Below are 27,244 nucleotides of genomic sequence, written 5' to 3' on the forward strand. Positions count from 1 at the left end.
TTTATTTAATTATTTATATAGATTCAACCAATATGTTAATTTTAATTACAATGTTCGCTACTTTTTTACCATAAAATGTATTAGCTTTAAGAAAATGTAATTGGCCTTTTGGCAGCAAGTGTATTTAATCATTGCACGTGTAAATTTTACACAGATTGATACACCGTATACTAATAAATAATAATAATAATAATAATATTCACACGAATTCACCGAACTCTTCAATAACCACTCGATTCAAAAGTGTGAATTTACATGAATTCCTGTGAATTTTTTTGACGTATTAAGCCCCTAGGAATAAAGGTTTATACCAATAAAAACGAATTTAATATAGTGTGTTTGTTGTTCAAATGGCAACGTTTTCCTATCGGAAAAGCGAGAAAAATTGATCGGTAGTTTTTTTGTCGAAAAACTCCCCAATAGGGGTAAGAGGTTTTAGGGGCCAAAACTAATGATCCAAAAACTAACTACCATTTGGAGCATCTCAAAATCATTGAGAATGGGGAGAATTAGTGGGACTGCTCCTGCTCCAAATCAGAGTTGGTAAAAATGTTGTATAAAGCATGGACGGACAGAAGGTTAAAGCGCAAGTTTGAAGTAAATCGATTTCTTAGTTTGGATTTTATTCAAATTTTTTCTGAGTTGCTGGCCTGATAGTCTGCAGGAGGGTTAAAACATGAGATCACATAATATATATATTTTGAGTTTATGCAAAATAAAGCAAGTAAATATCATTTTACCAATTATTTACACCCATTCCATTTATAATTGAATGAAAATTAAATTGAATTACAGCAAAACTTAAAATTATGAAAAAGAAATTCTACATTTTTTATAAATTACAAATTAATTGAGACAAAAGCCAGGTCCATTCGGTGGTTGCGCTGGTATGCCACGTTTTCGCATTCGACATGTGTGCTCTTCTAAACGTTGTTGGGCCTCGGATATATTTCTTACCTGTGTATGAATTACATAGAAAAGAATGTAATTAATGAAAATTCGAGAGTCAAGCGCAATAAGGGCACACTATATAAACGCCATCTATTAATAACAGACTAACTACAATGTAAAAGTATAGCGAGAGGGGAAGGGAGTAAATAAAAAGGGGAAACAGATACGTTTGATTTACATTGTAGTTAGTCGGTTATTAATAGATGGCGTTTCTGTGTAAGATGTGTGACGTCACAATGTATTTATATGGATAGCGCTCGACTCTCGTGAAAATTAAATTGCAAAAGAAAGTCTAGGAGAAAGTGAATTTCTTTGAATGAATCTCTTACAGTTTCTTGAGACCAAAGTTTTTCTGCCGCTGCACTGGCTCGCGGAAAAATTCGTTGAAGAATATTTGTGTCATCGACCACTTCCGACCACATGCATGCTTCACCCCCAATTAAAAGCGCCTGCTGTTGGGCAGATCCTGGAAAATCACTCGGTTCGCATTCATAATATTTTCGCCAATCGCCGCCGTTGGACAAATGATCCAAATACCAACAACTGGACAAAATGGCTGGAAAACCACTCTTCGTAATTGCATTAAGAAGTTTTCCTCTATAACATAAATTGAAAATATATCGTCCTTTTAATGCTTTAACAAATGTAAATTTATGATATATCTACCTATCGCCAGTCCACACGTGAACAACTGTTCCAGATGGCAATTGAACACCATTCTCGAATACTTCTTGCCAAACAATTGACTTGTGCTGTAGATCTTTCGTCATGTCAACAACTCGTTGAATATACAGTTCTTCGAGTTTTTCATACGAGCTGATGTTATTTATTTTCATATAATTTCGAATCTTTCGGCTTGATTTCCAGCATTCAAAGCCGACTTCATCGCCTCCCAAATGTATGTACTCGTCTGGAAAGACGACCACTACTTCCGTCAGTAATTTTTGAATGAATGTATAAACTTGTTCGTTTGTCGGATCGATCGGGCCCAATTTTCCATTCAGGTAACCATCACAAGCAGTCAACAATTCTGGATGCGATACACCCCAACTGCGTGTATGTCCAGGTGAATCAAATTCGACCAATGTACGTATACCTCTCAAACGTGCATATTCAACGATGTCTTTGACATCATTTTGTGAGTAAATCATACGCATATCATATGCACCTTGAGCACTCAATTCGGGAAATGTTTTACTCTGATATGGAAAACTTTTAAAATGTCAAAGCGAAAAAATCAATTATTTTTTGAATGGTATACTTCATTTTACTTATTTTATATCGCATTTTCCTTACCTATGATCGTCAACGATGTGCCAATGAAATACATTCAGTTTATTAAAAGCCATCCCATCGAGAATTTGCTTCAATGTAAACACATTGATAAAATGTCGAGAGGTGTCTACCAACAAGCCACGATATGAATACCTCGGTTTATCGTAGATTTCAGTCCTTTTTACTCGCAGCTATTAAATGATAACACAAATTACAGCTTAATTTTTCCGCATTTTTTTTTCTCCCAAGTGGGGACAAAAAGCAATTCATTAAAATAATAAAATAAGCCACATAGCTTTTTATACAGTAAAACCTGTCAATAACGAAATCCCAGGGGGACAATTTTTTTCCACTATTGAGTCAATACTATTGATACGAATTCCACTGAACTCAGATTCCATTAATAACAGGTTTTCACGTACCGAAAATATACCCAAACTGTCACACTACTAGCGCCACGACGGAATTCAGTGTAATTTACACTAAGTTGCCGCCAAATAGTGAAAAGACTTTTGCTCAGTTGCAAACAACAGACTAGAACTTCATAGTTGTCCGTAGTGGCGCTAGCAGTGCTACAGTTTTGCATTTTATACAGTCTCTTGTGGGGCATAATTTCGGTGTGGGCTTTCACGCCAATTCAGAAATTCAGAAAATTTGAAATTCACTTATCTTTATCATTAATTTTTCAGGGGGTGATTTTGAAAAAAAATCCTAGAAATGGAAAGAATTTTTCGCATGGAAAATCCAAGCGAAAACGCTATTGCAATCGGAAAAAAATTGACTTCCAAAAAACAGATCGAAAATCCCTAGCAAATCGAAAAAATATCTCTCGCGTTCGAAAAACCCCAGCAAATAAAAGAATTTTTCCCAAATGTTTTCCACTATTGAGGGTGAGGGTTTTCTGACCATTTTCCATTATTAGCAGGTCATTCTGTATGGGAGAGCTCAACGACGGAAATTTTTTTCCACTATTGACAAGAATTCTACTAAAGTCAGGTTCCGTTATTGACAGGTTTTACTGTATATTTAACAAAAAAATCACAGGTGATTTTTTTTTGTTCATAACACCGAAACGATTAAAACTACATGTAGGCCATTTGATATTATTGTCGTTTTTTTTTACCGTGTTACGATGATCGGGCGAAACCACCAACAACTGGGAAAATGATTCCAAACCACGTAATATGCCCCAAATTGATTTGGATCCAAGGTAAGCCGACGAATTTGTAATATTCAATTGATCTATGGTTTGGATTTATTATTAACGTATACAAAAAAAGAAATGATTTGAATAACTCACATGATTCTTGCATTTGATGATGAGGTGTTGCATTTGTGCATGGAGTTGTCAAATCAATACTGATTTCATCGACGAATCCAGCAAATAATGAATCATTTCGAAATTCAGGAGTCGGATGTTCTATGAAGCCAGGGCTACGGGGTCGCATTCTACCATTACTTGGCAATAGTTTTTGAATGATTAGCTTATATCGCCTTATCGCGTTGAGCAAAATATCACAGCTCTCATTTTGAATCTGTCACAAAAAAGAATCATACAGCTTATTTTTAAATGAAAAAAAAAAACAATGAAATAAATAAAAAAATCAATATAATACACCTTATATTCTAGTAAACTCGGTCGCACTATAAAAAAGTCATCATGTGAATTTTGTTGAAAGGGCTTTGGCCAGATTTCACCTATATTAAAAACACAATGAATTTTTTATAATTTAATGTTTCTCTTAATTTGTTATTTTATTTATTTTTTTATTGTTTGTAGTCAATTGCACCTTTTGTTGCTTTCACAACTGGACCCGGTTCAACAATATAGCCATCTATGGAATAAAAATTGATCACGGAGAAGAACACAAAAATTAATAACACCATTATAAAAATGAGCACCACAAAAATGTGCTATACGCTTGTCAAACGTCCGATTAAAACTGATTCTTGTCAACAACACAACGAGTATTTAAATAATAAAATACATTCGTGCGCACAGATGAATGACCCCTGACTTGTATAAGTGGTTTGGGAATGCGTTATCGCAATATATTGAATTGATTGGATGTAAGAACAAAAAATCAGAGATAATAATTTTCGATTTCTTTGAAATATTAAAGTATGGAATCCATAAACAATAGCCTTATTTATTACGTTGATTATAATATAAAAAATTTATGTATGTGAATTTTTATGGAGGGGAAAAAAATATGTTGCGTATGCCGAATTTTTTCAAGTGCACAATTTGCAAATAAAAAAGTTGCACTGCGTGGTTTATATTCGTTTAAGCAAAAGATATGTAAATATTTAATGTATAACACACTATGACTCAGTGGCGAATATAGCACTCTCAGCATGCCTCTTATCTGGTGTATGTTTGTTTTGAATGAAAAGTGTAATATATGCTCTTTTTTATTTCAAATGGGAGCTATCATTAAAACAGATTCAAATTCAATCCATCACTCACATTAACACATACTATAAAGCGACAATTGTTTCAACATGGTCATTAAATGCAATTGCCCATTTTATTAAATGTCACAAACAGTTGAACCCACACAACCGCATACGGAAATTCATGGTTAGTCGATGCATCGCATAAAGACATTTACAATGAACAAGCAATCAGAAAAAAAAGTGTCTGCTTATCATGCATGTGACGTCACATAACAACAAATTAAATTTGTCGAATTACAAACCAACAACAAAAAAAGCGGTGAACTAGAAATACAGCATTATGACACATTTACTGCGTATTTCGGTTTGTCTGGCAGACATTTATCTCGAAAATTGATTTAATTTTGAAATACCATATTCATAAAATATGTAATAGGTCAATAAATATCATAGGGAATCTTGGAGTACGTTGTTATCTACAATAACAAAAACAAAACATTCACTTTGAAATGTTTGAAAAAATTTTGTTTTGTTTGTCGAATATTTCAGAGTCCAAACAAATATTATGTGTACTTTTTTTCTAAGAATTTATATTTTGTACTCTCATTAGATCGTTAATCCCGAATGATTCATTCATATCCAGGGGGGTTTGGTAGTCCAACCCCCCCTATCATCTCAAGAAAAAAAAAAGATTTTTTCATTTATTTTTCGGAGAAACTCCAAAACCGTGAAAAAATTTCCCATTTCTATTACAAATACTTTCTCCAAATGTGTTGCATCATACAAAATTTATGATCTACAAAAAGTCAAATATATCATATTACAAATTGCTCAATAGGTTCAAATAATAAAATCACATGTAATTCTTCAAAAGTTCTAGCCAAATTGTTCAATAAAGATAACAATCTTTTGGACTCAATTGGCTTTGGACTCAATCCAGTCATTTCAAATGAAAAAAATATTTTTATTAGATATTTACTACTGAAACCAAGAATATGAATATTTCAAATGCACTTGCTAAGTCAGTATTCTTCACTTCCTACGATACAGAAATGGGATGTGTTATGAAACAAATTTCATGAATATCTATCATAGCAGCAATAAAAAGAAAAATCTATCAGAAATCCAAATTTAAGAGTAGATATAAGAATGCTTTTGTAGATGATTTTCTATTCGAAGATTCTTGGATAACTTCTAGAGAATTTATAATAGGCAAAAGAAATTCCTTAAAGTAGTGATTGCATCCATCCGTTTAAGCCATCGAGTTTTAAAGTATTTTTGCAGTCGCTTCTTTTAATTTCATTTTTTTTATTCATTAACTGCGTTATTTAAATACTCTTCTCGGTATTAAAAGCAAAAAATAGAAGAATGTTATTGTAAGACTACATCAATTGAATAAGATCAATTTATACTATTATATTGTTTTTTTTTATACGTTGACTTTTTTGAAACTTCCCCTGTCATGATGTTCTGGATACGCCCCTGATAATAATTCACTTATTATGATTGGACTGAAAACGGCACAATTTATGTTTCTCTCTCTGAGTTTTCATACTGTTTTAAAAATTGATTTTCCATTTGCATGTTATTTCAAAATGTTTTTTTTATTATTTTTAAAATTTATTTTTTTTTCTTAAAATCAAACTATACTATTAGAAACTTATATTCTAATGAAAAAAACTTTTTTCAGAATGGTAAAAAAAGAATTATCTAACGACTTCAACAACAAGAGTCAATTTCATGTCAAATTATGCTTAATTTTAGCATATATTTCCTATGACTAATGAACAAACTATGTCCACTGTCAATGTAACAGTGGATAAATTGGCATGGTTGGTTCATTCTTTTTATGCTGTCCATTTATCGAATGAAAATGTGAGTTTCATTTACTACTTAATTTTAAGTCGATTGCTTTTTTTTCTCTCTCTCAATCGAATAGTAACGTTGATTAAAAGGAAATAAATGTGGTCAAATTGATATCCGTAAAAAAAAGTAAAGAAAAATGATAAAAAAGAGAATCGTTTTAGTTGTACGTATGTCAAAGAGTCTATGGTTCGATTGGCATGTCATCTAAACCGGATATTAGATTGGGTAGCATTTCCAGGAACTTTCTTTCTTCGTTATCTTCCATGATTGTATCTCTGCAATCGTCACAAATGCTCTGAATGATTCTGGCGATTGCTTTCAACGTTGTCTGCAAAAATAAATATAAATTCATTACAGATCGCATTCGAAATAAATTTGCAGTTAGTTAAATGATACCTGATTCCAGTCGATACGCATCAATTTCGTGCATTGTTCGTTAAGATATGCTATGCTCATTAGTCCGTTTTTTATGAGTTTGATCATCAATTGAGCCATTTTATCGAAGCTGATTGTCGGTTGATTTTGTTGTGTAAATACATACAGAGGCGATAGAATCATTGAGAAAAGGTAATTTGTATCGAGAGGTTTTGATTTTTTCAATTGGTCCTCCAAATCGGTGTCGTCGTCTTGCCGATCTAAGTCACTTGTCTCCGTTGCTGTCGTTGGTGGTGATGGTGGTGGTGGATGAACAAATACCGCAAACTGTTTACATAGCCATAGACTGATGAATTCATCGATAATGTGCTTCGTGACCACATCATGACGATTACAAACTACCATGGATTAGATTACAATATAATTATTTTCGATTTCTTTTACGTTTCATATGACAAAGGAAGTGGAAAAAGATGGGGTCGGAGTGAAAGGGGAAACGGAATCACTTACTCAATAAAAGTACAAGATGAACCGTCATAATGCCAATGGTTCTGTACATTGGATCTGGTAACACGTGCTCAGTAATGCACTTTCTGATTTCCGTACAAATTTTATTAACATCATCGATGTGAATTTCGTCCGGACACATTGAAAGCTGATGCAATTTATATTGCAGTGCATCGAACGTCTTCCATGGTGGCAGTTTTGTCAAATCAATATCGAACGTGTTTTCCATTTGTGGTAAATTCAATAGCGTATTTTTCAGGACCTTTTCCACATCGGCTTGAATATCCTTGGAGAATATTTCTATATTTTTTTTTTGTTCGGAGAGAGAAAGGAAGAAAAAAAATTGAAAAAGAGTAGTAAGTGAGTTCTTTTTTTTCACATTTAACATCATTTTCGAAATAGTAAATGTTGTACAGAATGTTCGATCAAAGCAAGTTAGGATTGTTGCATGTAATAGAAAAGTACGAAAATCACAAATTGGAAATTTGGTTCTCGAGACTTTTTAATCAAATTACCGATGCCTTTTAGATTTTTCGAACGCCATTCATTCATTGTGGCCACTGCTTTTTGAACAGCAATATTGATACAAGTTAATTTGGACGCATCAACCGTTTCATGTGGTAGCAACGCATCAAATGCTATCTGAAATTTGGTAAACAAATCGATTGATTAAACAGTTTGGGAAAATCGTATTCATATTCAGATTCAGTTTCTTGTTTGCATTGCTGGCAAACAACAAACCACAGAGGAGAAACCGAAGAAGAGAAAAAAGGGCAAACAAACAAAGCGGATAACCAATTTTTTTCCACTTTCATTCGCAACATTAAATCTAATGCAATGAATTCGCTTTTTTGTTTGTTTGTTTTTTTTTATTTATTTTTTTGTTTACCTTGACTCGTTGCAGTGCGGCTGGCATTACAAAATCTTGCCATTTTTGTAAAAGTTCTTTTTCACCATTCGAATAGATGCGATACACTTCATTTTGAATCGAAATCGAATCTTTTAACTGAATTTTATCGACCGCTTCAACGACTTTCTTCTTCAACGGTATGAGTATTTCAACTTGAAAATCTTTTATGACAGCCGATTGTACGCGATCTTGTACCACATCAACGGTACGTCGCACCGAATTTGTTTGCGAGTGTAAAAATGCTTCGATCAACTTAGCTTGTGCATCATCTTCATCGGTTTGCGGAGTTTGCGGTGCTTTGTTAGCATTGGCTGATGGTGCTTCACAAATTTTCGGTGTTATGTGACGATAGCGACCGGTGCGTGAAACTGTTTTTGCTGCCGTTCGTCGTGGCATAATTGACACACGAAAATCGGCCAAAAATGGGCAGGCCGCTTGTAAAATGGTTTCAAGCATTGGATCGAATTTTGGCATTTCGTCAATATTTTTCGGCTCGGTACGAACGCTCATTAATGCTGTTTGCAATTGTAAATCATCCAACAAAACATTTACACCAATATTGAATTTGTGAAATGTTCCCGTTACATTGTTTGTATTTGTATCATTTGGTTTGAAGAAGATTTGATGTTTTCCGGTAAAAAATGCGGCCAAATCTTTTGGTACGAAAACTTCGACAGCCGTTAATTCGGTTGCTGCAATTGATGGGTGCTGTGCTTCTATTATTGCTTTTCGTTGTTTACGATATTGACGATAAGAATAGTATTCGTTGGGCATATTCGATTGATCAAATAGCCAACCAATACAACATCGAATTATAAATACCGATGTTTGTCGCATTGATAGCACTGTACTATTTTCAAATTCGGCTGTCATCACGTACAACTCGTAGAAAATATTAAATACATCACGATAATAGTCGGACCGTAGGCTAACCGGATCTAGCATCGAAATAAATTGAACGACCCATGGCAATGTCACGATTATTTTGTGATTGATGATGGACTTTTTCAGTATCTCCTTGATGTCAATCATTGTACGTATCTAGAATTAAACATAAATGAATTAGCCATTATTTCTTTATGCGATGGATAATTAATCTACATTTAGAGGAACTAAAATGAAAGTTCAACAACTCCACTCGCTCATATTACCTTATTTCGAAGTTCAATTTGACGACTGTCAACCGTTGTATTCATACCAAACTCATAAATGAATGGTCGTGCAACGATGAAGCCCAAAAATTTGGCCAACACACTCAATGTGGACAATGTTTCCGATTTCACAATGTATTCGTGTCGATTTTCATGTTCATCCTCCTCATCGCTCGTTGACAAATTCAATGTTTCATATGATGAATCGTTGATTTCAATCAGTTGATTGGTCAAAACGATTTTCAATTGTTCGATAAATGTCGTTTGATGTTCGGCAGCAATTATGAAATCCTTGAAAAACATTTGAAATCCCGGAAATTGGAAATTTGTACTGAAATAGCTGGGCGCAACCAAACGTTGACGTAATTTATTCAATTTGCCCGGATCAATATTCGGTAAATCAGATTGAATGGCCTCCTATGTGTGTGTATATGTGCGTGCGACGTATGTTTGCATATGCGTTGCGAGAGCAGGTAAAGAGAATAAAAAAATTAAAAATCGAAAAATCCCGGAAAAACGACAGATTTGTTTGGTGAAAATTCAGACGAACGAATGGAGCGAACAAAAGAAAAGAAGGAAGACAATAGGAAACAAAGATTAAATTGCGTTTATTGTTCAAATAACCTAGCACGTGAAGTCAAATGCTGTTGCAAATGTAAACCGTTATCGAATGACTACATTAAAATGTGAAAGTAAAATGCGTTCTATTTTTTTGTTGCTCCTTCATATTTACTGTTTCTCTGGCCCATTCGTTCTATTCAACCATATAAAACCATGCTTCCGTGTATGGTAAGTACATTGAATAACAAGTGTATACAGATTCCATAGTCTATGGACATATGTTTATGGTACGTACGTTGAAATTACACGATAAAATCAATTGTGCTGTAAATAGTTTTGCCATGTGTGCCATATTTATCGGATGATCCATTTCGTTAAGCATCGATCTCACTTTCCGTCCGAGTTCAGTCTCAAAATCCCATGCCGGATTTAGATGCTTTGATTCCCATGTTCTTCGATTCAAAACAGAAAAAAAGAAAAAAAAAAGAAAGAAAAAACAACAACATATCAATGGCTATAAAATGAATTCCAATAAACGTATACACAAACCAACCAGAAAATTCAATCGAAATTGATGTTTGTAACATGAAAATGAACGCACTTATAATCCGAATAAACAAACACATATTGAATTAGTTCCGTATCGATATAGATAAATATATCGAATGACCAGATGTCAATTATTTTCTCTAGAGATGTCTTGCTTTTCCCGGTTAAAATACGAAATTCATTGGTATTGAATATTTGGCAGTTACTTCTTTGGAAAAGTGTACGTTTAGATTGAAAAGCTTATCGATTTCTCAAAAATTCACAACGAAATGCGAACAAAAAAGTTTGAAATAGTTTCTTAAAGAAATTCAGTCGGAATAGTTTTTTTTGTTTAGTTTGGTAAATAAAGTTGGAAAATAATATTTTTCACGTCAGACAATTTTCTGAAATATGATAAATTAGTAATGGGAATTCTACAACTTTTCAAAGTTCTGGCTCATTGTCATTATTCCTACGGATAACGACTTTATACGTATCCGCCACGGATATACATTTTATCCGCGTTTGTCAAACGAAGCTTGCGGATATGGATGAATTGACGTTGTCCGTTCGATCCATCTGATCGTAAATCTAAATAAAAATAAATAAATCTGATCGACTTTGTTCGTCTCAGTTAAAGCAAGAGCCAGTAATGAGTTAAAAAAAATGGCACCCACATTGAAATTTTCATCAATATTGTTCATATTATCAACGATGGTCAGTGCAACATCGACATCTATCACAGTTGTACTTACTCAAAAATGCTATAGAAATGATCACGTTGTTTTTTGAATGCTGCCGATTCTCGTGCCGACGGAAAGTTCATTTGTGTGTCCTGCTCTTGCTGATAAAACACTTTCATGCTGTTATTCGGGCCAAGCAATGCCATGCTACTGTTCAACGTATCATGAGTGCGTAACAGTCGTTCCAATTGCATTTTATGTGTGTATACACTCATTAGATCATCCTTTATTGTCAAATCCAATGTTGTTAGGCGTTCATTTTCGAGTAGCACTTTTATTGATGTCACATCAAGCATACGAAGGATATTTTTCTGTAATTGTAGAACGCCCATACCGAAATAAACGCAATTATTGATATTCTTCAGTAGCAAAATGGCGGCATGTACATAGTCGATATTTGTTGTGCCAGTGGCAATGGTTGTGTCACAGGTGTTGAGTTTATTCAACATAACATCATTGCTGCTATTCAGTGTTGTCTTCTCTTGTTGTTGTGACATTGTTGGTAATTGCTGTTGTTTCAGCTCTACCACCGTATTCTCTTCGATATTGCTTTGTTTTGTTAGCTCACCACCGACGGCATCAATTTTACTCAATGTTGACTCAATCGCATTAGTTCGGTCGTTAATGCTGTTACTATCCAGCATATGCGGATTACGTTCGTAATATTCGTCTATATCGAGATTGATTAAATTCACCAAATACGCAACTTCAGTCAGAACATTCGTTACAAGATTTAAGTCAAGCACAATCGAATAAATATCAATAAATTTATCAAGCATTGGCTTATTTGTGATTTTCTGCAAGTCAATTGGTGGGCAATTTTTTTGTATTGCCGATTTTTTGGCGCTCAGATTAAGTTTCTCTTGTAAAAGTACACGTAAATTGGTTTCGGATGGTTGTTGTTCTTCTTGAAATACACGACGTATTATGTCCTTTTGTGATTTAAGAAAATCGCGCGTGCTATCGGCATTCACTTCATGTGGCAATTCAAGTATATTATTATCGCTACGAAAGGCCGGACAATTGAATTCATTGTTGGTGGCGCCGATTCGTGTTGGTACCACACGCCTTGTCGGTTTGACGGTTTGATTTGATTTGGGCGTTGTTTGCATGATTGCCATACCATGTGATGGCTGTGATGTTGATGTCGGGGTCAAAGAAATTCGATTCACTTTTCCTTTTGGCGTAAAACTTGGAAAATCTTTTTCGTGCGATGTGTTGTTGTTGCTGCTCATCGGTTTCGTTGCCGCCACCGCCATCGTAACTGCCGCTGTTTGTGAACGCTCCGTTGAATTAAGAGATTTTCGTGCTTTGTTCGAATTTTGTTTTGGCGTTAGCTGTGTTAGATAGTCGCCTAAACAAATACTCGATGTGTTTACACTGCGTCTATCTTTAGACTTTTCATATGAATGTTTTATTCCAGTGGATGTGTCAAAACATGTGCTGCTATCGTCAAACGATTTTGAATCGTTCGAAGATAACTGTCGCGAATTATACGATGTTGTTGTGTTACGACTTTGACTATTCCCACCGCTTCGATTGTGACTCGTTTGATGATGATGATGATGATGGTGATGTTGCTGTGACAAATTTTGTTTACCGAATGATGTTGGTGTGCTCGTTGAAAATGATGACTGATTGTTTTTTGCTGGTGTACTAAATGCATGCGAACCGGGACTATTCAAACGATGTACAGCAATTGGTGTCAATGTTGTTTTTAAATCTTCTGTAAAATCACTGTACAATGGACTTTTCATCGAATCGAACCCTTCATTTATTTGTTGCGATGATTGTATTGGATCATTGAACGGTTTTTGTGACGATTTCAATTTTATCGATCGGGTTGCTGGTGTTGTTGGCATTTTTGTTGATTCATTTGCTGCCGAATCACGAGTTGAAGAGAATAAATCACGCGAAATGTTTTTACCACCGCCGCCACCATCATCATCTGCATTGTTCGCGCCAATCGATTTTAGTTGTGTTGAATTGCTCGCGCTTGAGCTAAATTGTTTTGCACTGATTGCTCGTTGCTGTTCAGTTGTATGACCTTTCAATTTTCTCGGTGTATTGCATGATGATGAACAGTTTTTATTGTATCTGTTGTTAAAAAAAGACAAAAAAAACATAAATAAAATGTATAGGTATACACATTAGAAATTGCTGAACTATGTAAATAAATACGTAAATTTGTTCCATTGTTGCTGATTTTATGAAAATTGTTATGAATAATTTTCGAATTTCCATTTATTTTCGGACATTTTCATTGTGTTCAATCGATTTGATTTCACATATTTTCGATGATTACAATACATTTGATTATTTATTACATGGCAAAAAAAAAAAAACAAATTCCATCGTCATGAAATTTTTGCACTTAAATTTGATTACTTTTAGCGGGTTTTTGTGAAATTCGAGAAAGAGAGAAAAAAATAAATTATTTTTGTAGAGATTTGAATGTACGAGCAGTAGTGCACAATATTGGAAAACTACAATCAAAGGTATTTTTAGTGAGATTATATTTATTTCTTTATTTTTTTATAAATAAATATTCGTTGTAAAAAAATAATTGGATGACATCGAGAAAATCATAAACCATGCGAGGATAATAAGTTCATTTCCTCGGTACCGACCGATACGATAGGAAAATCGAACAAAAATTGTTTCCGTCTCGAATTGGCTTGGTTGACGACGAAGATAGCCAATGCAGAAAAATGGATTTAAACGATGTTTGACCGATTTTTATGAACTTCCACTTCAATGCACATCACTATATGATATATAAATAAATGTATTATAACGACTCTGAAAATAATAAAGGTGAAATACTATCTGAACCATTGGAGCTTAAGCAAACATAAAGATAAATATAAATTTCTTTACGACGAATCGGATGCGCCATAAAATCACAAACAATCGTTCGTTTCTAGCAACAGTTGAGAGCATCGTTACGGTACACGCTGTTGCTTATGAATCCTGTTTCAAGTCTTTCGCGATAATAAGTACACCATTTCAACGAAATAAACAAAACAACTGGCAGCAAACCAAAAAAGAAGCAAATGCAAAAATAAATGAAAAAATAACAAACGATGTAATAGGTTTCAAACAAATGAAATGCGAATATACAACGCAGAGAGAGAGAGAGAGAAAGGGAGAAAGAGAAAAAAGAATTACGACATATATTAAGCTAAGGTGCACAGACAAATCATTCACCCACATAATTGTTTAATAGACAAAAGGGAGATATAAATAAAAAGAGAAAGAGAGAACGAGAAGTATACACAAACAACGGATAAAAAGATATCATCAAATATTGTATAAAATAATGTTGAAGAAGACGAAAAAAATACGGTACATTCAAAGAATCGGCACGGTACAGGTAACGCGAAACGTCTTTGTATAATGTATATGCTAGGTGTTACATCCAGATCTTTGATAAAATAATTTTTGTCCGTTCTTTCGTTTGTTTAGCACATTTCTTCCTGCTCATAAAACGTCTGTAAGACACTTAATCACTTGACAGAGAGAGAGAGGGGAAGAGGAAGAGAGAGCTTTCTTCAGTAATCGTTGTATCGTTCTTCTTCAAATGACGTTGCTAGCAAAAGTAGCCAAGAATGAGGTATTATGCCCGGCGGTTATAAAAACGGTTGCCCGAATGAACGGCATATACAACAGTGGTGGCGATGTTGATGGTAACTATTACGCGTTTTTCATTTGCTTTCGGTTTTCCCCCTAATTTTATTATTTGTGAAGAGAGAAATGTATGTCAATCTCTCACTTGCTCTTTCTCATCTCTCTCCTTCTTCTCTATTTTAAGATATTCACCATAGCAATATAAAAAATGAACCAACAAAATCCGATGCCACATCTACAACAAAAATGGTAGTTGATTCACCGAACAATTAATTAGATTCTATAGCAACGATGGTGATCCAGTGACCTGTGCGAAAATGTCTTCAATTTACACATTGTTATAAATCGTAAATAATTTACTTTGCTTCCTAAATCCATCGAATCCTAGTTTAATGCTCATCTCAATTTACTCAGGTGAATGAGTCGTAACACTTTTCATTCTGTCGGCGATTACAATTAATTTTCATCTTGGCTCAACTTTATCTTTGTTTTATAGTTTTCCTTCACTATTTGTCTACTCTTTTTCTCTGTTTGTTTCAACCGAATCCTTCTACAAACATTATTTTGCCAAAATAATTTTGCCGGCGGCTCATTTTTCACATTGGCTCACCAAGTGTGCGCATCATTGTCACAACGCAACATATTAATTATAATTTCACTTTGTGTTGAACAAGAAGCGCAATAGTAATGAACATGCTTGATCAAAATGACATCCCTTTGTCATTTCAAATACCCAACAACAATAATTCTTTCATACTTCTTCTATATGACATTAATCGTCGTGTCTATGAACCATATTATAATTTTTCATTTGTTATTATTTTATATCGTTTGGTGTAATTTACCTTTTCCACCATTTTTTCATCATCTTCTTCTCTTATTTTTATTCGATTTTTTCGCTTATTTTCGTTGGTCGCAACGAATGGGGTTCTACTGTGGTGATTTAAGACAAACGATCCACTACCATCATTTATCAAATACGCCGTATTTATGAACAAAGAAATAGAGAGAGGGGGCGAAAAAAATATCGCATCAACGGAAAATGGAATGGCAATGGGCAGCACAACCTATTCACCTTCAATTTGATGAAGCAATGTTTCAAGTGAGATATTATACCATATTAGAATGTTCAATATGAAACAAAAGAAGAATTTATATACACGCATTGTTTGTTTACTAACCATCTTCATTTCTCGGTTTGCTATCGGCGATAGAGAGTTGAATATCCAGCGCACAAAATATGAGCGCTTATTTGTATTTGTGCTCGTGCGTTTCGCTTTCGCAAATTAATATGATATTTAATCCGGAAGCATATTTTATTTCAAATACCGAAGCTATAACGAGGATAATTTGATGTTTTGAACAGTGAATTGGTTTTTCTGAAGCAAAATGGTATGCACAGCGCGCACATAAAATAACAAACGCACATCAAGTAAAAATACAATGAATTCCACATTGTTTCATTTCGATTCTGATGACTGAATAATTACGGCAACGTGTTTTTATATTCAGCATCGCATTCCTTTTTGTTTCGACCAAAAAATGGTTACTCACTCACTATATAATTATGTGTTTATTTTACATGTTTCGAATGTTATGCGTAGGCCACAAATATGATTTTGAAATTATGAAGTGATTAAATGCTTTGAAACAACATAACACACCAGATTCGCCGTATTCAATTTGCGTGCACATAACAAATGCGATAACAATGAAGTCTATTTTGTGGTCATCCAAATGAATTATTGCGGGCCAACGCAAATTAAATTAAATATGAGTAATTTTTTTTGTTTCGTTTTTTCTCTCCGTTTGCGTCATGTTTGCCTACGGTGAAATTCCGCTTTGAGCAAAATGACATCGTGAAAAGAGAAGAACGGAAGATTATTTTGTAAAACAAAAATAAAAAGATGCACAAAGATAATAAGCGAGGGATAATTTTTGGGTGTTTAGAGTGAAAACAACACGGGGATGAATGAACAATGAACATTTTGTTAATTTTTTCGGACGTTTTTTTTACATCTTTAGATAATTATTTGGATGACAAGAATTTGGCGGTGGAGAAAAAAAGCGCACCCGATTCCATTATTATTGGTGTGCAAGGTTTGTTTTTGATCGGATGCTCTTGTTTTTTAATCGAAAATTTAATACAATGAAAATATTTGCACGTGTTTAATGGGAAATTAATCAAAATTCAATTTAAAATCGATTATGTGCGGATTTTGTGGAAATTAATTTTGACATCGATACACTCGAATATTGGAAAACAAAAGATTTTCATAAATAGCGGATGGTGTGCGCGGGTGGTGCGTGCACATTATGATTCTAATCGAGGTACCAAGTAACAAGTGTGATTAACACAGCATATTTTGATATACACACATAATGAAGTTCACGCAGTGCTCAATGTTGTCGTAAAACTATCACAATACCATTTAGCTATTAACTCCAACGATTGTTCGATTAGATATAATATATACTAGTGAAGCAAGTGTAAAGATGGTGTTGTTTCAAATTGATACAGTTAACAACGATTTATTATGTGGTAGATAATAATGCGTGACAATGAAAATTACGATGGAAGTTTTCTATCGATAAATTTATAACTGAACTTCAGTTACTGAAGCTTTAACTCAAACAACAAGAGAAAACAGCGTGGTGGTGGTTTATTGTGCGTATCTCTTGTTGCGCGAATTTCTCGTGGCCCATGATTTACAGCCATTGTCAATATACATACACGCTTTGACACATGACATCACTTGCAGTTTATCGCAAACACCTTGTGGCAAATGTAAATATAATCTCTGTTGTCGTAGCTGTTGTCGTCGTGCCAGTCCCAGTTTTTTTTTCGGTTGGTATTTTCGATTTTCATTGGAATTACATAATTTCCATTTCAATGCGAATCCAATGAAAACAAAAAAGAGAAAGAAATTGTTTCTTCTTCAAAGTTTTGTCATTTCTTTCGAGTTTTTATTTTTCTTTCTCTTTACCTGTCGCATGGGTTTCTTTTCTCTGGATCTGTCTGTTTCTCTCTAACTGTCTCTCTATTTATTTTTCTCGTGTCTGTAATAGACATTTTTGGTTGCCGAGATGAAATGAAAAAAAAACTGATGAACAATTGGGGAAAAAGACAAATAAAACGCACAAAAAGTTGAAAGTTTTTTTTCTAGCTGCTGGCACATCAGGTGCTGTACATTTTCGTTTCGTTTTTTATCGAATCGCTCACATTGTTGTCTCCATGAATATCTTATAAACTTGTTAATATGTAATATGTATTCACATAATAGCTGAGTATGTGTGTGTGCCTGAGCTTCAAAATACTTTCCATGCCAAAATTTAGATGAAGTGAAGAACCGTTCGAAACTCTATGCAATAGATTTGTGCAAACGATATTGAAATTGGAATGGAAAACGTGCGAAAGCAACTTCATCAGACAGTGGTAGTGGCAGTTCCGCAACAAACTTACTTTATTCAATGCATACCTAAAATACAACAAGCACACTGAATTATATCGGCAAAAGCAGTGATAATGACGAAATCAAGTGGTGTGTATGACCAAGTGTGAGCAACCAACAAAGTGAATGAATGAATGTATGAATGAATAAAATCAATGTATGTGTATGCATGGCACAGAATTTCTAACAGAGAAAGCATATCGAACCTAATAATGAAATCTAAGACTCGGCGTAAAACGATACCAAAGTTTTTATATATCGGAGAATAAAAGAAAATCAAGAAAAGTAAAAGAAAAATAACAGAAAGCGAGAGGGAGGGAAGGAGGGAAGATAAATACACACCATATTTAGTTAATGAAGACACTCGATATCGCACACACAGTTTGCATGGTTCACAGTGATACGGGACTCAGAGTACATAAATATGTTTAACACCGTCAAGCACATCGGCAGCAAAAACGCAATTCCAAACGATGTGTGTGTTGGCTCAGATTAGGAGAATAACAGATATAAAATGTGAGTGCAAATTGCCATTGGCTGGAATTTCAACGGACCTAAACGTGCACAAGGCAAATTGTGGCATAATGGCTACGACATTGGCATGAGGCATCTGTTGTGAGACCAGACGGTGGTACATATCACCGTATTATCAACACACTCAATTAGCAAAGTTTATTTATTCCGGAGTGTAGACCGTCAACCATAACCAACAGCTCAGGTTAAACAGTCCCAAATACACACACACATATTTGGCTCGTCAGATTTTCTTTCTTCAATTCAAGTACTGCCGAATATTTTCAGAGAATTTTTTCAAATGAAAATTGATTGTGAAATTCATGTTTACCCACAAAATGTGAGCGAATATTATTTTTGACATTCATTTCATTTTGATGCTCACAAGACTTTGTGAATCTTGTTCAATTTATGATCGAATTTACAGCATGATATACCGAGTATTTCAATTAATCGTTGTGGGTATCAATTTTAAATGGTTTTTGTTAAGCGCATAAAATGTAGTTCGTGCAATAACAGCAACGGGCTTTAAGTTTTTGCAGACAACATAGTATGCATGATGCTTTAATGTTCAACTCATCGAATAAACGATACAAAAGTCATCATAGCAGCAACGCCTTGCTGTTCTTGTTGGACGACACACAGAGAGATGGTTCTTTCAATGGCATTTTTTTCCCTCATTGCCCTATCGAAGGATACTCAACACTCGTCTCAGCATGATGATTTGACGCTGTGTAAAGAAAGCAGTCGATTGCATCTGAAATTCATGTTTGCACTATGTACTCATGATTTTATACGTCAAGCAGTGTCATTTGGTGCTTCTTCATTAAATTAATGCCATCGATTCTTCTCTCTGCTTTTATCTCGTTTTATTGTTGGCATTTTGTGTAAATTTGTTTGGCCGTTGATGCGTCCCAATGCTGCTATTTTAAGCACACGTTACAATATCGTGTCTGTGCAATAATAAAATCGAGCCAACGGTCATTGAATTACAAATTCAATTACATCACTGATCGATTTCATTAAAAAATCATTTCCATTATTTTTTTCCAGAACAATGTCATTTCTCACCGCTCACACCCTCTCTGTATCTCTCTATCTCTGTGTGTGTCATGGTTCTTATATTTTATTCAGTTGTTTAATCAATCGCAACAAATTGTGCTGTAAATAACCCGCCTCACTCGCATATACAATGGCATTCGCGAGATTTATGAATTCAAAATTATTTTCTACATTGTATCGAAATTTTCCGATGCAAAGGACATAATATGGAGACTGGGAGAGAAGGAAACTGAAAAAGCAGTTGTTATTTTTGTTGGCCTGTGGCTTTGGCGGCGATGATAAAAAAACGGCTTAGCTTGCATAATGAATTTGATATAATGTGTATATACGTGAGCGGCAAATATGGATTTTAATTGATTTCGATCGAAGAGATAATTGTTTTAAAAAATTATTACAATCCGCGCATTTCACACACACGCACATACAATCACCATACAAAACTGTTTGCAAATAAAATCAGAAGACCGCGACCACAAGGTTTATACCCATTTTTGTTGCTGGCTTTCGTTTTGCTTTTTATTGATTGAATTTCGTAACACGCATTCATGATTCAATTTTTCACCCGAAATAAAAGGTAACAAGGATATTTACACACACACACACTCATCTGAATCGAATTGCTGTGCAAACAGAACAGAAACACACAAGCCGAGACGCATTCATGTGATATGTCCATTGGGACATTTTGCAACTTTTGCGACAAGGATAAGTTGTGTGAATTGCAAATACCATTGCATAATTTATTTCATGTGGAAAAAGAAGCCGGGCAATTGCGCGCACGCCGAGTTTGTGTCATGGACAAAAAAGAAATAATTCATAACGACGTTGTAAAGTTGTTCCATGCTGTTAATTTAAAGTAACGATTGGTTTTTGTCTTGTTCCAATTGCAAGGCACTACATTGAATATGATGATGATTTTGAGCGAGAAAAGTAGAGAAAGACTGAAAAAATGTGTCTACCATTCGCCAAGGGTATAAATGTATCGTAATGTAAATGGATTTTCACAGTTTAATTGCAATCGTCAAATGGAAGATGCGCAATTTCGAATTGAAATGTCCGAAATGTCGAAGAGATAGATAGAAAGTACTATAAAAAAAAATTTCCTAACAATTACTCGTCTGTAACATTCGCATGAATAATTTATGTGCATCATGATGTGATGACGAATTTGATGGAAAGTGTATGGATGCAAGTATGTAGAGAAAGACAGCGCACTAGCACAAATTATTAAATAAAAAACCTCAATAATAGTATATATTTGATGACAGTAGCGCGTTCTATGCACGTTTGGGATTTTATTGAGTGGAATCTCCATCTAAAAATGGTTTTTCTGCTGTGACTTTGAATGATATTCGAATCGGTAATTATCTGGGGATGCTAACATACAGTTGACGCCTTCGAAAAACGTGGGTGTATGTAATATGACAATTCGGTCAGTTTCATGAACTATACCATTTCCATTTACTTTTATGATCGTATGCAATGGAAATGTTTTGCAATTGACTTTTGTGAAAATGTTTCGTGCTTTATAAAAATTACTTGACGCTTTTCTTTCGCCTGAATAAACAATAGAGATGCGGTATTTTGAAATCATACTGAGCACGTCGGCACTAATTCACCCAGTATTTCATTTCACAAATGAGCTTTCAAGGCTTGTTTGACTTTTTACGTACACATTTTTATTTAAAATATAAATCGTCGTCGTTGTGGAAACCTTCACCTGTAAACGAGGAGAATGAGAGCGAGCGAGAGAGAATACTACGAAAAGCATATCAAATACGAATTGGATTTCGATGGAAAATCCACTTTAAATTGAAAATTAATGTGCTCCAGAAACATATTTTAAGTTTTGGCATCGACAATATTAACTCTTCTCTTTCTCTCTCTCTCTCTCTCTCTCTCTCTCTCTCTCTCTCTCTCTCTCTCTGTGTGTGTGTGTGTGTGAGCATGCCAAAGAGTTATAAAATTTACTTTGTTTTTGTTATGGAATTTCTCTCTTCATAGAAATTATGATCGCACAAAAACACTCACAAGTTGCTTTTATGAAAAATCCATCCATGACAAATCTTCAGTTTCTCTGTCTTTCTCTCTTTCTCTCTCCTTTCTCTTTTCTATCGTCTATTTTTATTGCAAAGTATTCGAAGCTAAAATGAATGAACTTAAGCAGCCACGATGGCTATGTTTCATATCATGACGGTAGAACAGTTAACGAGAGAATATCTCTCAGATGAAGAGAAAAAAACCCTTTTAGCAATACATTACGAAGTATGGCACATTTCTTGAAAATTATTTATCAAACTAATTCCCGACGGTTTCAGAGCCACCTGAACACACGAAATTCACTGCTAGTATTATATGCTTTGAAATGCGTCCGCAAAATCATAACCCCAGACTAATAATGTCTAGCACTCGACTCTCTCTCTCTCTCTTTCTCGTATTCTCGCACACACACAGTCACATCGGCATCGTATTTTAGTGAAATGGTTCGCTTTCGCCTGGGATGTGAATGCATTAAAATCTAAAACCGAAATAGAAGCAGCAGTGAATATATGGCTTTCTCTTAGAGCTTATTAGTCACTTCATAACCAATATGTTGGCTGCTCTTAATAAATTTATAAAAAATGACTTTGCAACCATGACGAGAACTGGGCGAACTGGCAAACTATATGTTCACTGTATGCCGTACGATGAATTTTAACTCTATATGAACGTATCCCACAACTGAATTATTACATGTGTATCTAACGATATGAATAAATATATAATCCACAATCTATTTGGTATAAAGAGTATGATGCCATCGAGAATATGGCATTTTGTTGTTGTTATTGTGGAGGTGGTGGTGGTTGTGTGGTTGTTGTTGTTATTACCATTGTCTTTACATTATAGCCATATATAGATATTTGAGAGCATGTATATCGATCACTTTGCATTGCTTCACGACTCAGACATGATTAAATATTGAACATGTTTACGCAATTTTAAGAACAACACACATGCAGACATACATGCAAATAAAGCAATTAATAAATTTCGCAAACAGACAACAAAACGTAGTGACAACAAACAAATTCAACAAGCACATACAAATACACCAAAATCAAATCCCTTCACAGCAATCTCTCGTCATCACTTCTTCGCCAAACATAATAATATCGAGTTTTGCTACAATTACTGTAAACGCGCAAGCGATGTGCATAACATCTTCTTGTTGATATTGTATAAATCTAGTTTTCTATCACCGATCTTGGTACGGTATGTTTGCCTGTGAACTTGTACAAGTTGTATGCTTGTGTATGTGTGTGTGTGTGTTTGTGTATTTTCGCGCGCGTTGTGTTATATAGCACACAATTTGATTTGTTCCGTCAACTTTTTGGGTGACACAATTCGACTTCGAAAGTTGTAATTCAAACAAATCTGCGACACAAATTAAACTTTTAAAGCTAGACCATTAAGTTATCCAATATTGTTTTACGCGGCCACGCTTATTTCTTCTACCAGAACTTGAGCGCAGCTGACAAAGATTTTCTATATTTTAAACTTTAAATTAGATACATATTTCCAAATAGCAATCGCATAATGTCCAATTTGCAAAATATGTATGCTCAATCAAAATTTATTATTCATCTCTACTAGTCCATTATAGACAAAATGTGAAATGAGTCTCTTCTTGCCGGTTTCGATAAATAATTTTCCTGGACGCTCAGCTCAACATTGTGGATTTTATCGGTTTTGATTTGCAAACAAGTATAAAAACACTGTCAAGATTAACGTCATGTTACAAAGATAGAGAGTGAGAGCAAGAGAGATGTTTGTTTGCCATTCCGAAGCATAAGATAAGCGTGTCACAATTTCAGTTAGAATTCAACCATGAGTCCATGACAAACACAAATGATGATGATTTCTATTCAAACATGCTCAAATATTCATTCATTTCGCTAACTTCGAAGTGTTTGATGGAAAAATTTACATTTTAAAATTTATAACAATAATTTTACCACTTTTCGTTCGTTTGTTGTCATTCTCGTTTTCTTTTTCTCATATTTCTAAAAACTTCGAAGTTGTTCGTTCCCATTTTCTAATTGGTTTAATTTTCTCTAATAATCTCATAGCCGAACACATAATTTTATTATTCATTCTTTCTTCGGTTCGTTTCGCCTGAATTTTCTCTCTCACTCTCTGTCCCGAGAGACAGATATGCAAACGCAAAGACAGAAAGTAAAACAAATGGATATAAAAAAAAGTGTATATACGTGTATTACATAAAGCCAGAAACCAAGTGCAAAAAAAATCCACGTGGATGAGAGAAATGTAGGAAATTGTTCTAGTGTAATTAAACTTTGCATAAAGTACGATTTATGAAACCAGAATTGGATGTATTTGTTTGTGAAAGGAGTCATACATATATTCACATTTTCATTGCCTTATTTATGTGCAAAAGTTTCGTGTGCAGAAATAGTTGGCCGCATAAAATTGAGTAAAAAAAACACATTGTATGAAAAAGAAAATAACGATAAAAAAATTTTATAGCTAAAAACTCAGTTTTCACTCTCCAAATTGGATGAACGCTTTAATTGTGGAAATTCAACAAATCAAATTAAAGTATACACGCCTTCCTTACTCATACACAAACACACATACAAAATTTAAATATCAAATACTCGTTATGTGCGAACACAATATTTGATATTCGTTGAGTGCCGTTCAACTTGTTAACACAGCTCTTTCTCTCTTCTCTCACCCTCTTTTTTTCTTCTAGTCTTCTGTCTTTTCTCGCGGTAGTGAAATTTTTCACCAATTCTTTCGCTCGTTGCTTCGCAACCTGTGTTGAGGTTGAGTTTTCTTACTTACTGATGAAAATATTTTGGTTGAATTTAACGCGACGTATAAATATTGAATTCAACGACTAATAGGCTTACAAGATTTTAGGTGTATTGTCTAAAAATAAAATTGATTTCTCTGAAGACGAATCAATAAATTATATTTACAAACGGTATCTTAGCAACTGTTTCAATTTTGAACGATATGTGGTGAAAATACCGCATTCGTTAAATTAATTTCAAAATAAGCCGCTTTTAATCAAAATTTAACCAAATATTTTGTGGGTGTTCTCAAGAGTAGTCTGCTCTTCTTCTTTTATTATTTGCACGTTTTGTTTTGCTTCTGTTGATTATCCTCGTTTTGATGACGATGATGATTTTCCGTCAGTCTTTATTGTGTGCGAAGCGTGTAATTAAATTTATTTTCTACAATAATGCGAAAGAGTGAGAGAAAGCGAAAAAAAGTGCACATTGTATCCATATAAGCTTTGTTAAATGTGAAAAAAATGAGGATATTCGCATCGCGAAAGGATTAATAAGGCAATATGTGTGCATCTGCTGTGTGCACGTAGAGAAAAAAAGGAAAACGAAAGTTTGTATATGTGTGTGTAATGCATGCGATGGAAAGGTAGCATTTTCAATTTGGCATCAAGCGAAGCGCACGACAGACACACCGAAACGATGATAAAATGACTTACGCAGTTGATGCGACTGTGAAAATTCATATTATAAAAATTATGAGTGTTGAATGGATGTTCTATTTACGGGTGTATTAAGGTTTTCCGATTGTACGTAATATATAAGCTTTCGAAAAATCAACATCGTTCCAAAGAAAAACGAAGATGGGGAACGAAATGAAGATAACATGCAACTCTCAACTGTGTACTTTATGTGAAAACAAGGTTGTTATTTCATTCGCAATGAATAAAAATTACAAAGTTAACGCGCTACGGTATTGCTGGTGGGGTGTGTATTCGTTTGCCACCTGTACGCCGCTCACTCGGGCTTGGTTAAAGCACAACATCGTACCAAACTGTCTATGTTATACAAAAGAAGCATAAATCGTTTCGAATGTTTTTTTTTTCTTTTCTTGTGTATTTAATATACTTAATATATTCATCTTTCGTTTTGCCGCTAAATTTTGTTCAAATCATAATTGTTTTTTGTTGTCGACAATTTTCAATGGGCCATAAGATACCATGATGTATTAAATTCGAAAATTCAGAAGAATGCTCCTATTTTATATATGTAAACAAGGAGCACATTAAATATACTTTGTACCAACACTTGCTGAATATTTTTGGTAATTATAATATGCAAACACACAAGGGATGGGGTTTCTATGTGTATACACATAACCATTGAATGATAATAATAAAAAACGGATTTCATTTTATCACTTCATATGAATTTTTAACTAATACCGCGTTGCCTCTTCAAACCACATACACATTAACTAACGCAATTTTAACATTTATGTTGTTATAATCTATGCGCTTTAACGGCACTGCGTGGCTTATGTTTGCCTATATACATGGATCGAAAACGAAATGAAAATGACGCGTGTACATATCATATATGAGCGAAACGATAGATATGAAAGCCGTGTCGAAACATTTATCTGCATCTAATAAAATTCTCGAAAAGCTGAGAAATTAATGCATTCAAAACGTATGCATAATAATGTCAAACACACATAGACACACACACACACATGACACATGCGAAAAACGCGAACGAGTATTTGTGTATAGGAAAACAGCGGGAAATGTTATATGGGAAAAAGCAACTTTCATAAGCACATTAAAATGCGGATTAAATCAAATTATGGAGACATGCATATTTAAATTGAATGACAGTAGGGCACAAAAAAAGGCGCAAAAGAAACATGGCTTTGTGTCATGCGTGGCTAATTCAGTACTCCTTTTTTTGTGCAGATTATCAATTTTAACGCTTGAGAGTAGAATAACAAGGCTACATAACCGATTTGCATTCATCCATTTTTATTCTATTCTTCTGCATACACACATACATATTTGCATAATCATGCCACTTCATTCAAGCAACAAACACCATTCAAACAAGTTGTTCGCCTGAAACCTCGAATTGAATTATCTCATCACATTTTATGTCTAATAATAATGGAGAAGAGGAAAAAAAATATAGCGCCTTTAGCTGAATTTTCGTTGCCATCCCACAAAACGACGATGATCTATTTTCTAATCGCTGCGTGTTCTCTATCATCGACGTGCTTGTCCGGATAGCAGGATAAAATGATTCTCACACGGCTCCGACTTCATATTTCTCGTGCTGCCTTTATCATTTGAACAACATTTTTTTTTCCTCTGTTCATCTTCTTCTTTTTCGACATTAGCCATAAATTATTGCGATTATCGTTGACACGCGGTAGCAATACGAACGTCTACGTGATTTGTCTGTCGTCTTGTGCTCTTTATGTAACACACTCGAAATTTATTTATGTGCTTGTGCTTTTCTTCAT

At 34.4% G+C, this 27,244-nt stretch overlaps 2 protein-coding genes across 2 annotated transcripts in view; both read right to left on the minus strand.

Annotated features, from left to right (window-relative positions):
* Positions 1-591: 591 nt before the first annotated feature.
* LOC116338012 (beta-hexosaminidase subunit beta-like) lies at positions 592-4,329 on the minus strand. Its single transcript, XM_031763034.1, has 8 exons — positions 4,017-4,329; positions 3,845-3,924; positions 3,527-3,761; positions 3,350-3,468; positions 2,248-2,417; positions 1,618-2,163; positions 1,281-1,548; positions 592-957 (listed from the first exon to the last, which is right to left on the minus strand). The coding sequence occupies exons 1-8, from the start codon at positions 4,111-4,113 to the stop codon at positions 847-849; spliced, it is 1,626 nt and encodes a 541-aa protein (XP_031618894.1). The 5' UTR covers positions 4,114-4,329; the 3' UTR covers positions 592-846.
* A 2,074-nt stretch (positions 4,330-6,403) lies between these two features.
* The window catches only part of LOC116337920 (protein disks lost), a 203,277-nt gene continuing 182,436 nt past the window's right edge, over positions 6,404-27,244 (minus strand). Inside the window, exons 3-10 of the mRNA XM_031762888.1 lie at positions 11,280-13,364; positions 10,292-10,448; positions 9,436-9,852; positions 8,264-9,325; positions 7,890-8,016; positions 7,378-7,674; positions 6,889-7,265; positions 6,404-6,820 (exon numbers count right to left, since the gene is read on the minus strand). Of these exons, the coding sequence (XP_031618748.1) occupies positions 6,674-6,820; positions 6,889-7,265; positions 7,378-7,674; positions 7,890-8,016; positions 8,264-9,325; positions 9,436-9,852; positions 10,292-10,448; positions 11,280-13,364 (4,669 nt within the window). The 3' untranslated portion in view covers positions 6,404-6,673. The remainder of the gene's footprint in view (positions 6,821-6,888; positions 7,266-7,377; positions 7,675-7,889; positions 8,017-8,263; positions 9,326-9,435; positions 9,853-10,291; positions 10,449-11,279; positions 13,365-27,244) is intronic.

Source organism: Contarinia nasturtii, unplaced genomic scaffold, assembly GCF_009176525.2.
Source record: "Contarinia nasturtii isolate CC-2019 unplaced genomic scaffold, AAFC_CNas_1.1 Cnas_scaffold_350, whole genome shotgun sequence".
Lineage (NCBI taxonomy): Eukaryota > Metazoa > Arthropoda > Insecta > Diptera > Cecidomyiidae > Contarinia > Contarinia nasturtii.

Bases quoted from the DNA above. Each gene is read 5' to 3' on its own strand.
- LOC116338012 (XM_031763034.1), bottom strand. From the start codon at position 4,113: ATGGTGTTATTAATTTTTGTGTTCTTCTCCGTGATCAATTTTTATTCC. The intron at 2,418-3,349 runs GTAAAAAAAAAC...ATCATTTAATAG, and splicing joins CGCCCGATCATCGTAACACG to CTGCGAGTAAAAAGGACTGA. The intron at 2,164-2,247 runs GTAAGGAAAATG...ACATTTTAAAAG, and splicing joins CACATCGTTGACGATCATAG to TTTTCCATATCAGAGTAAAA.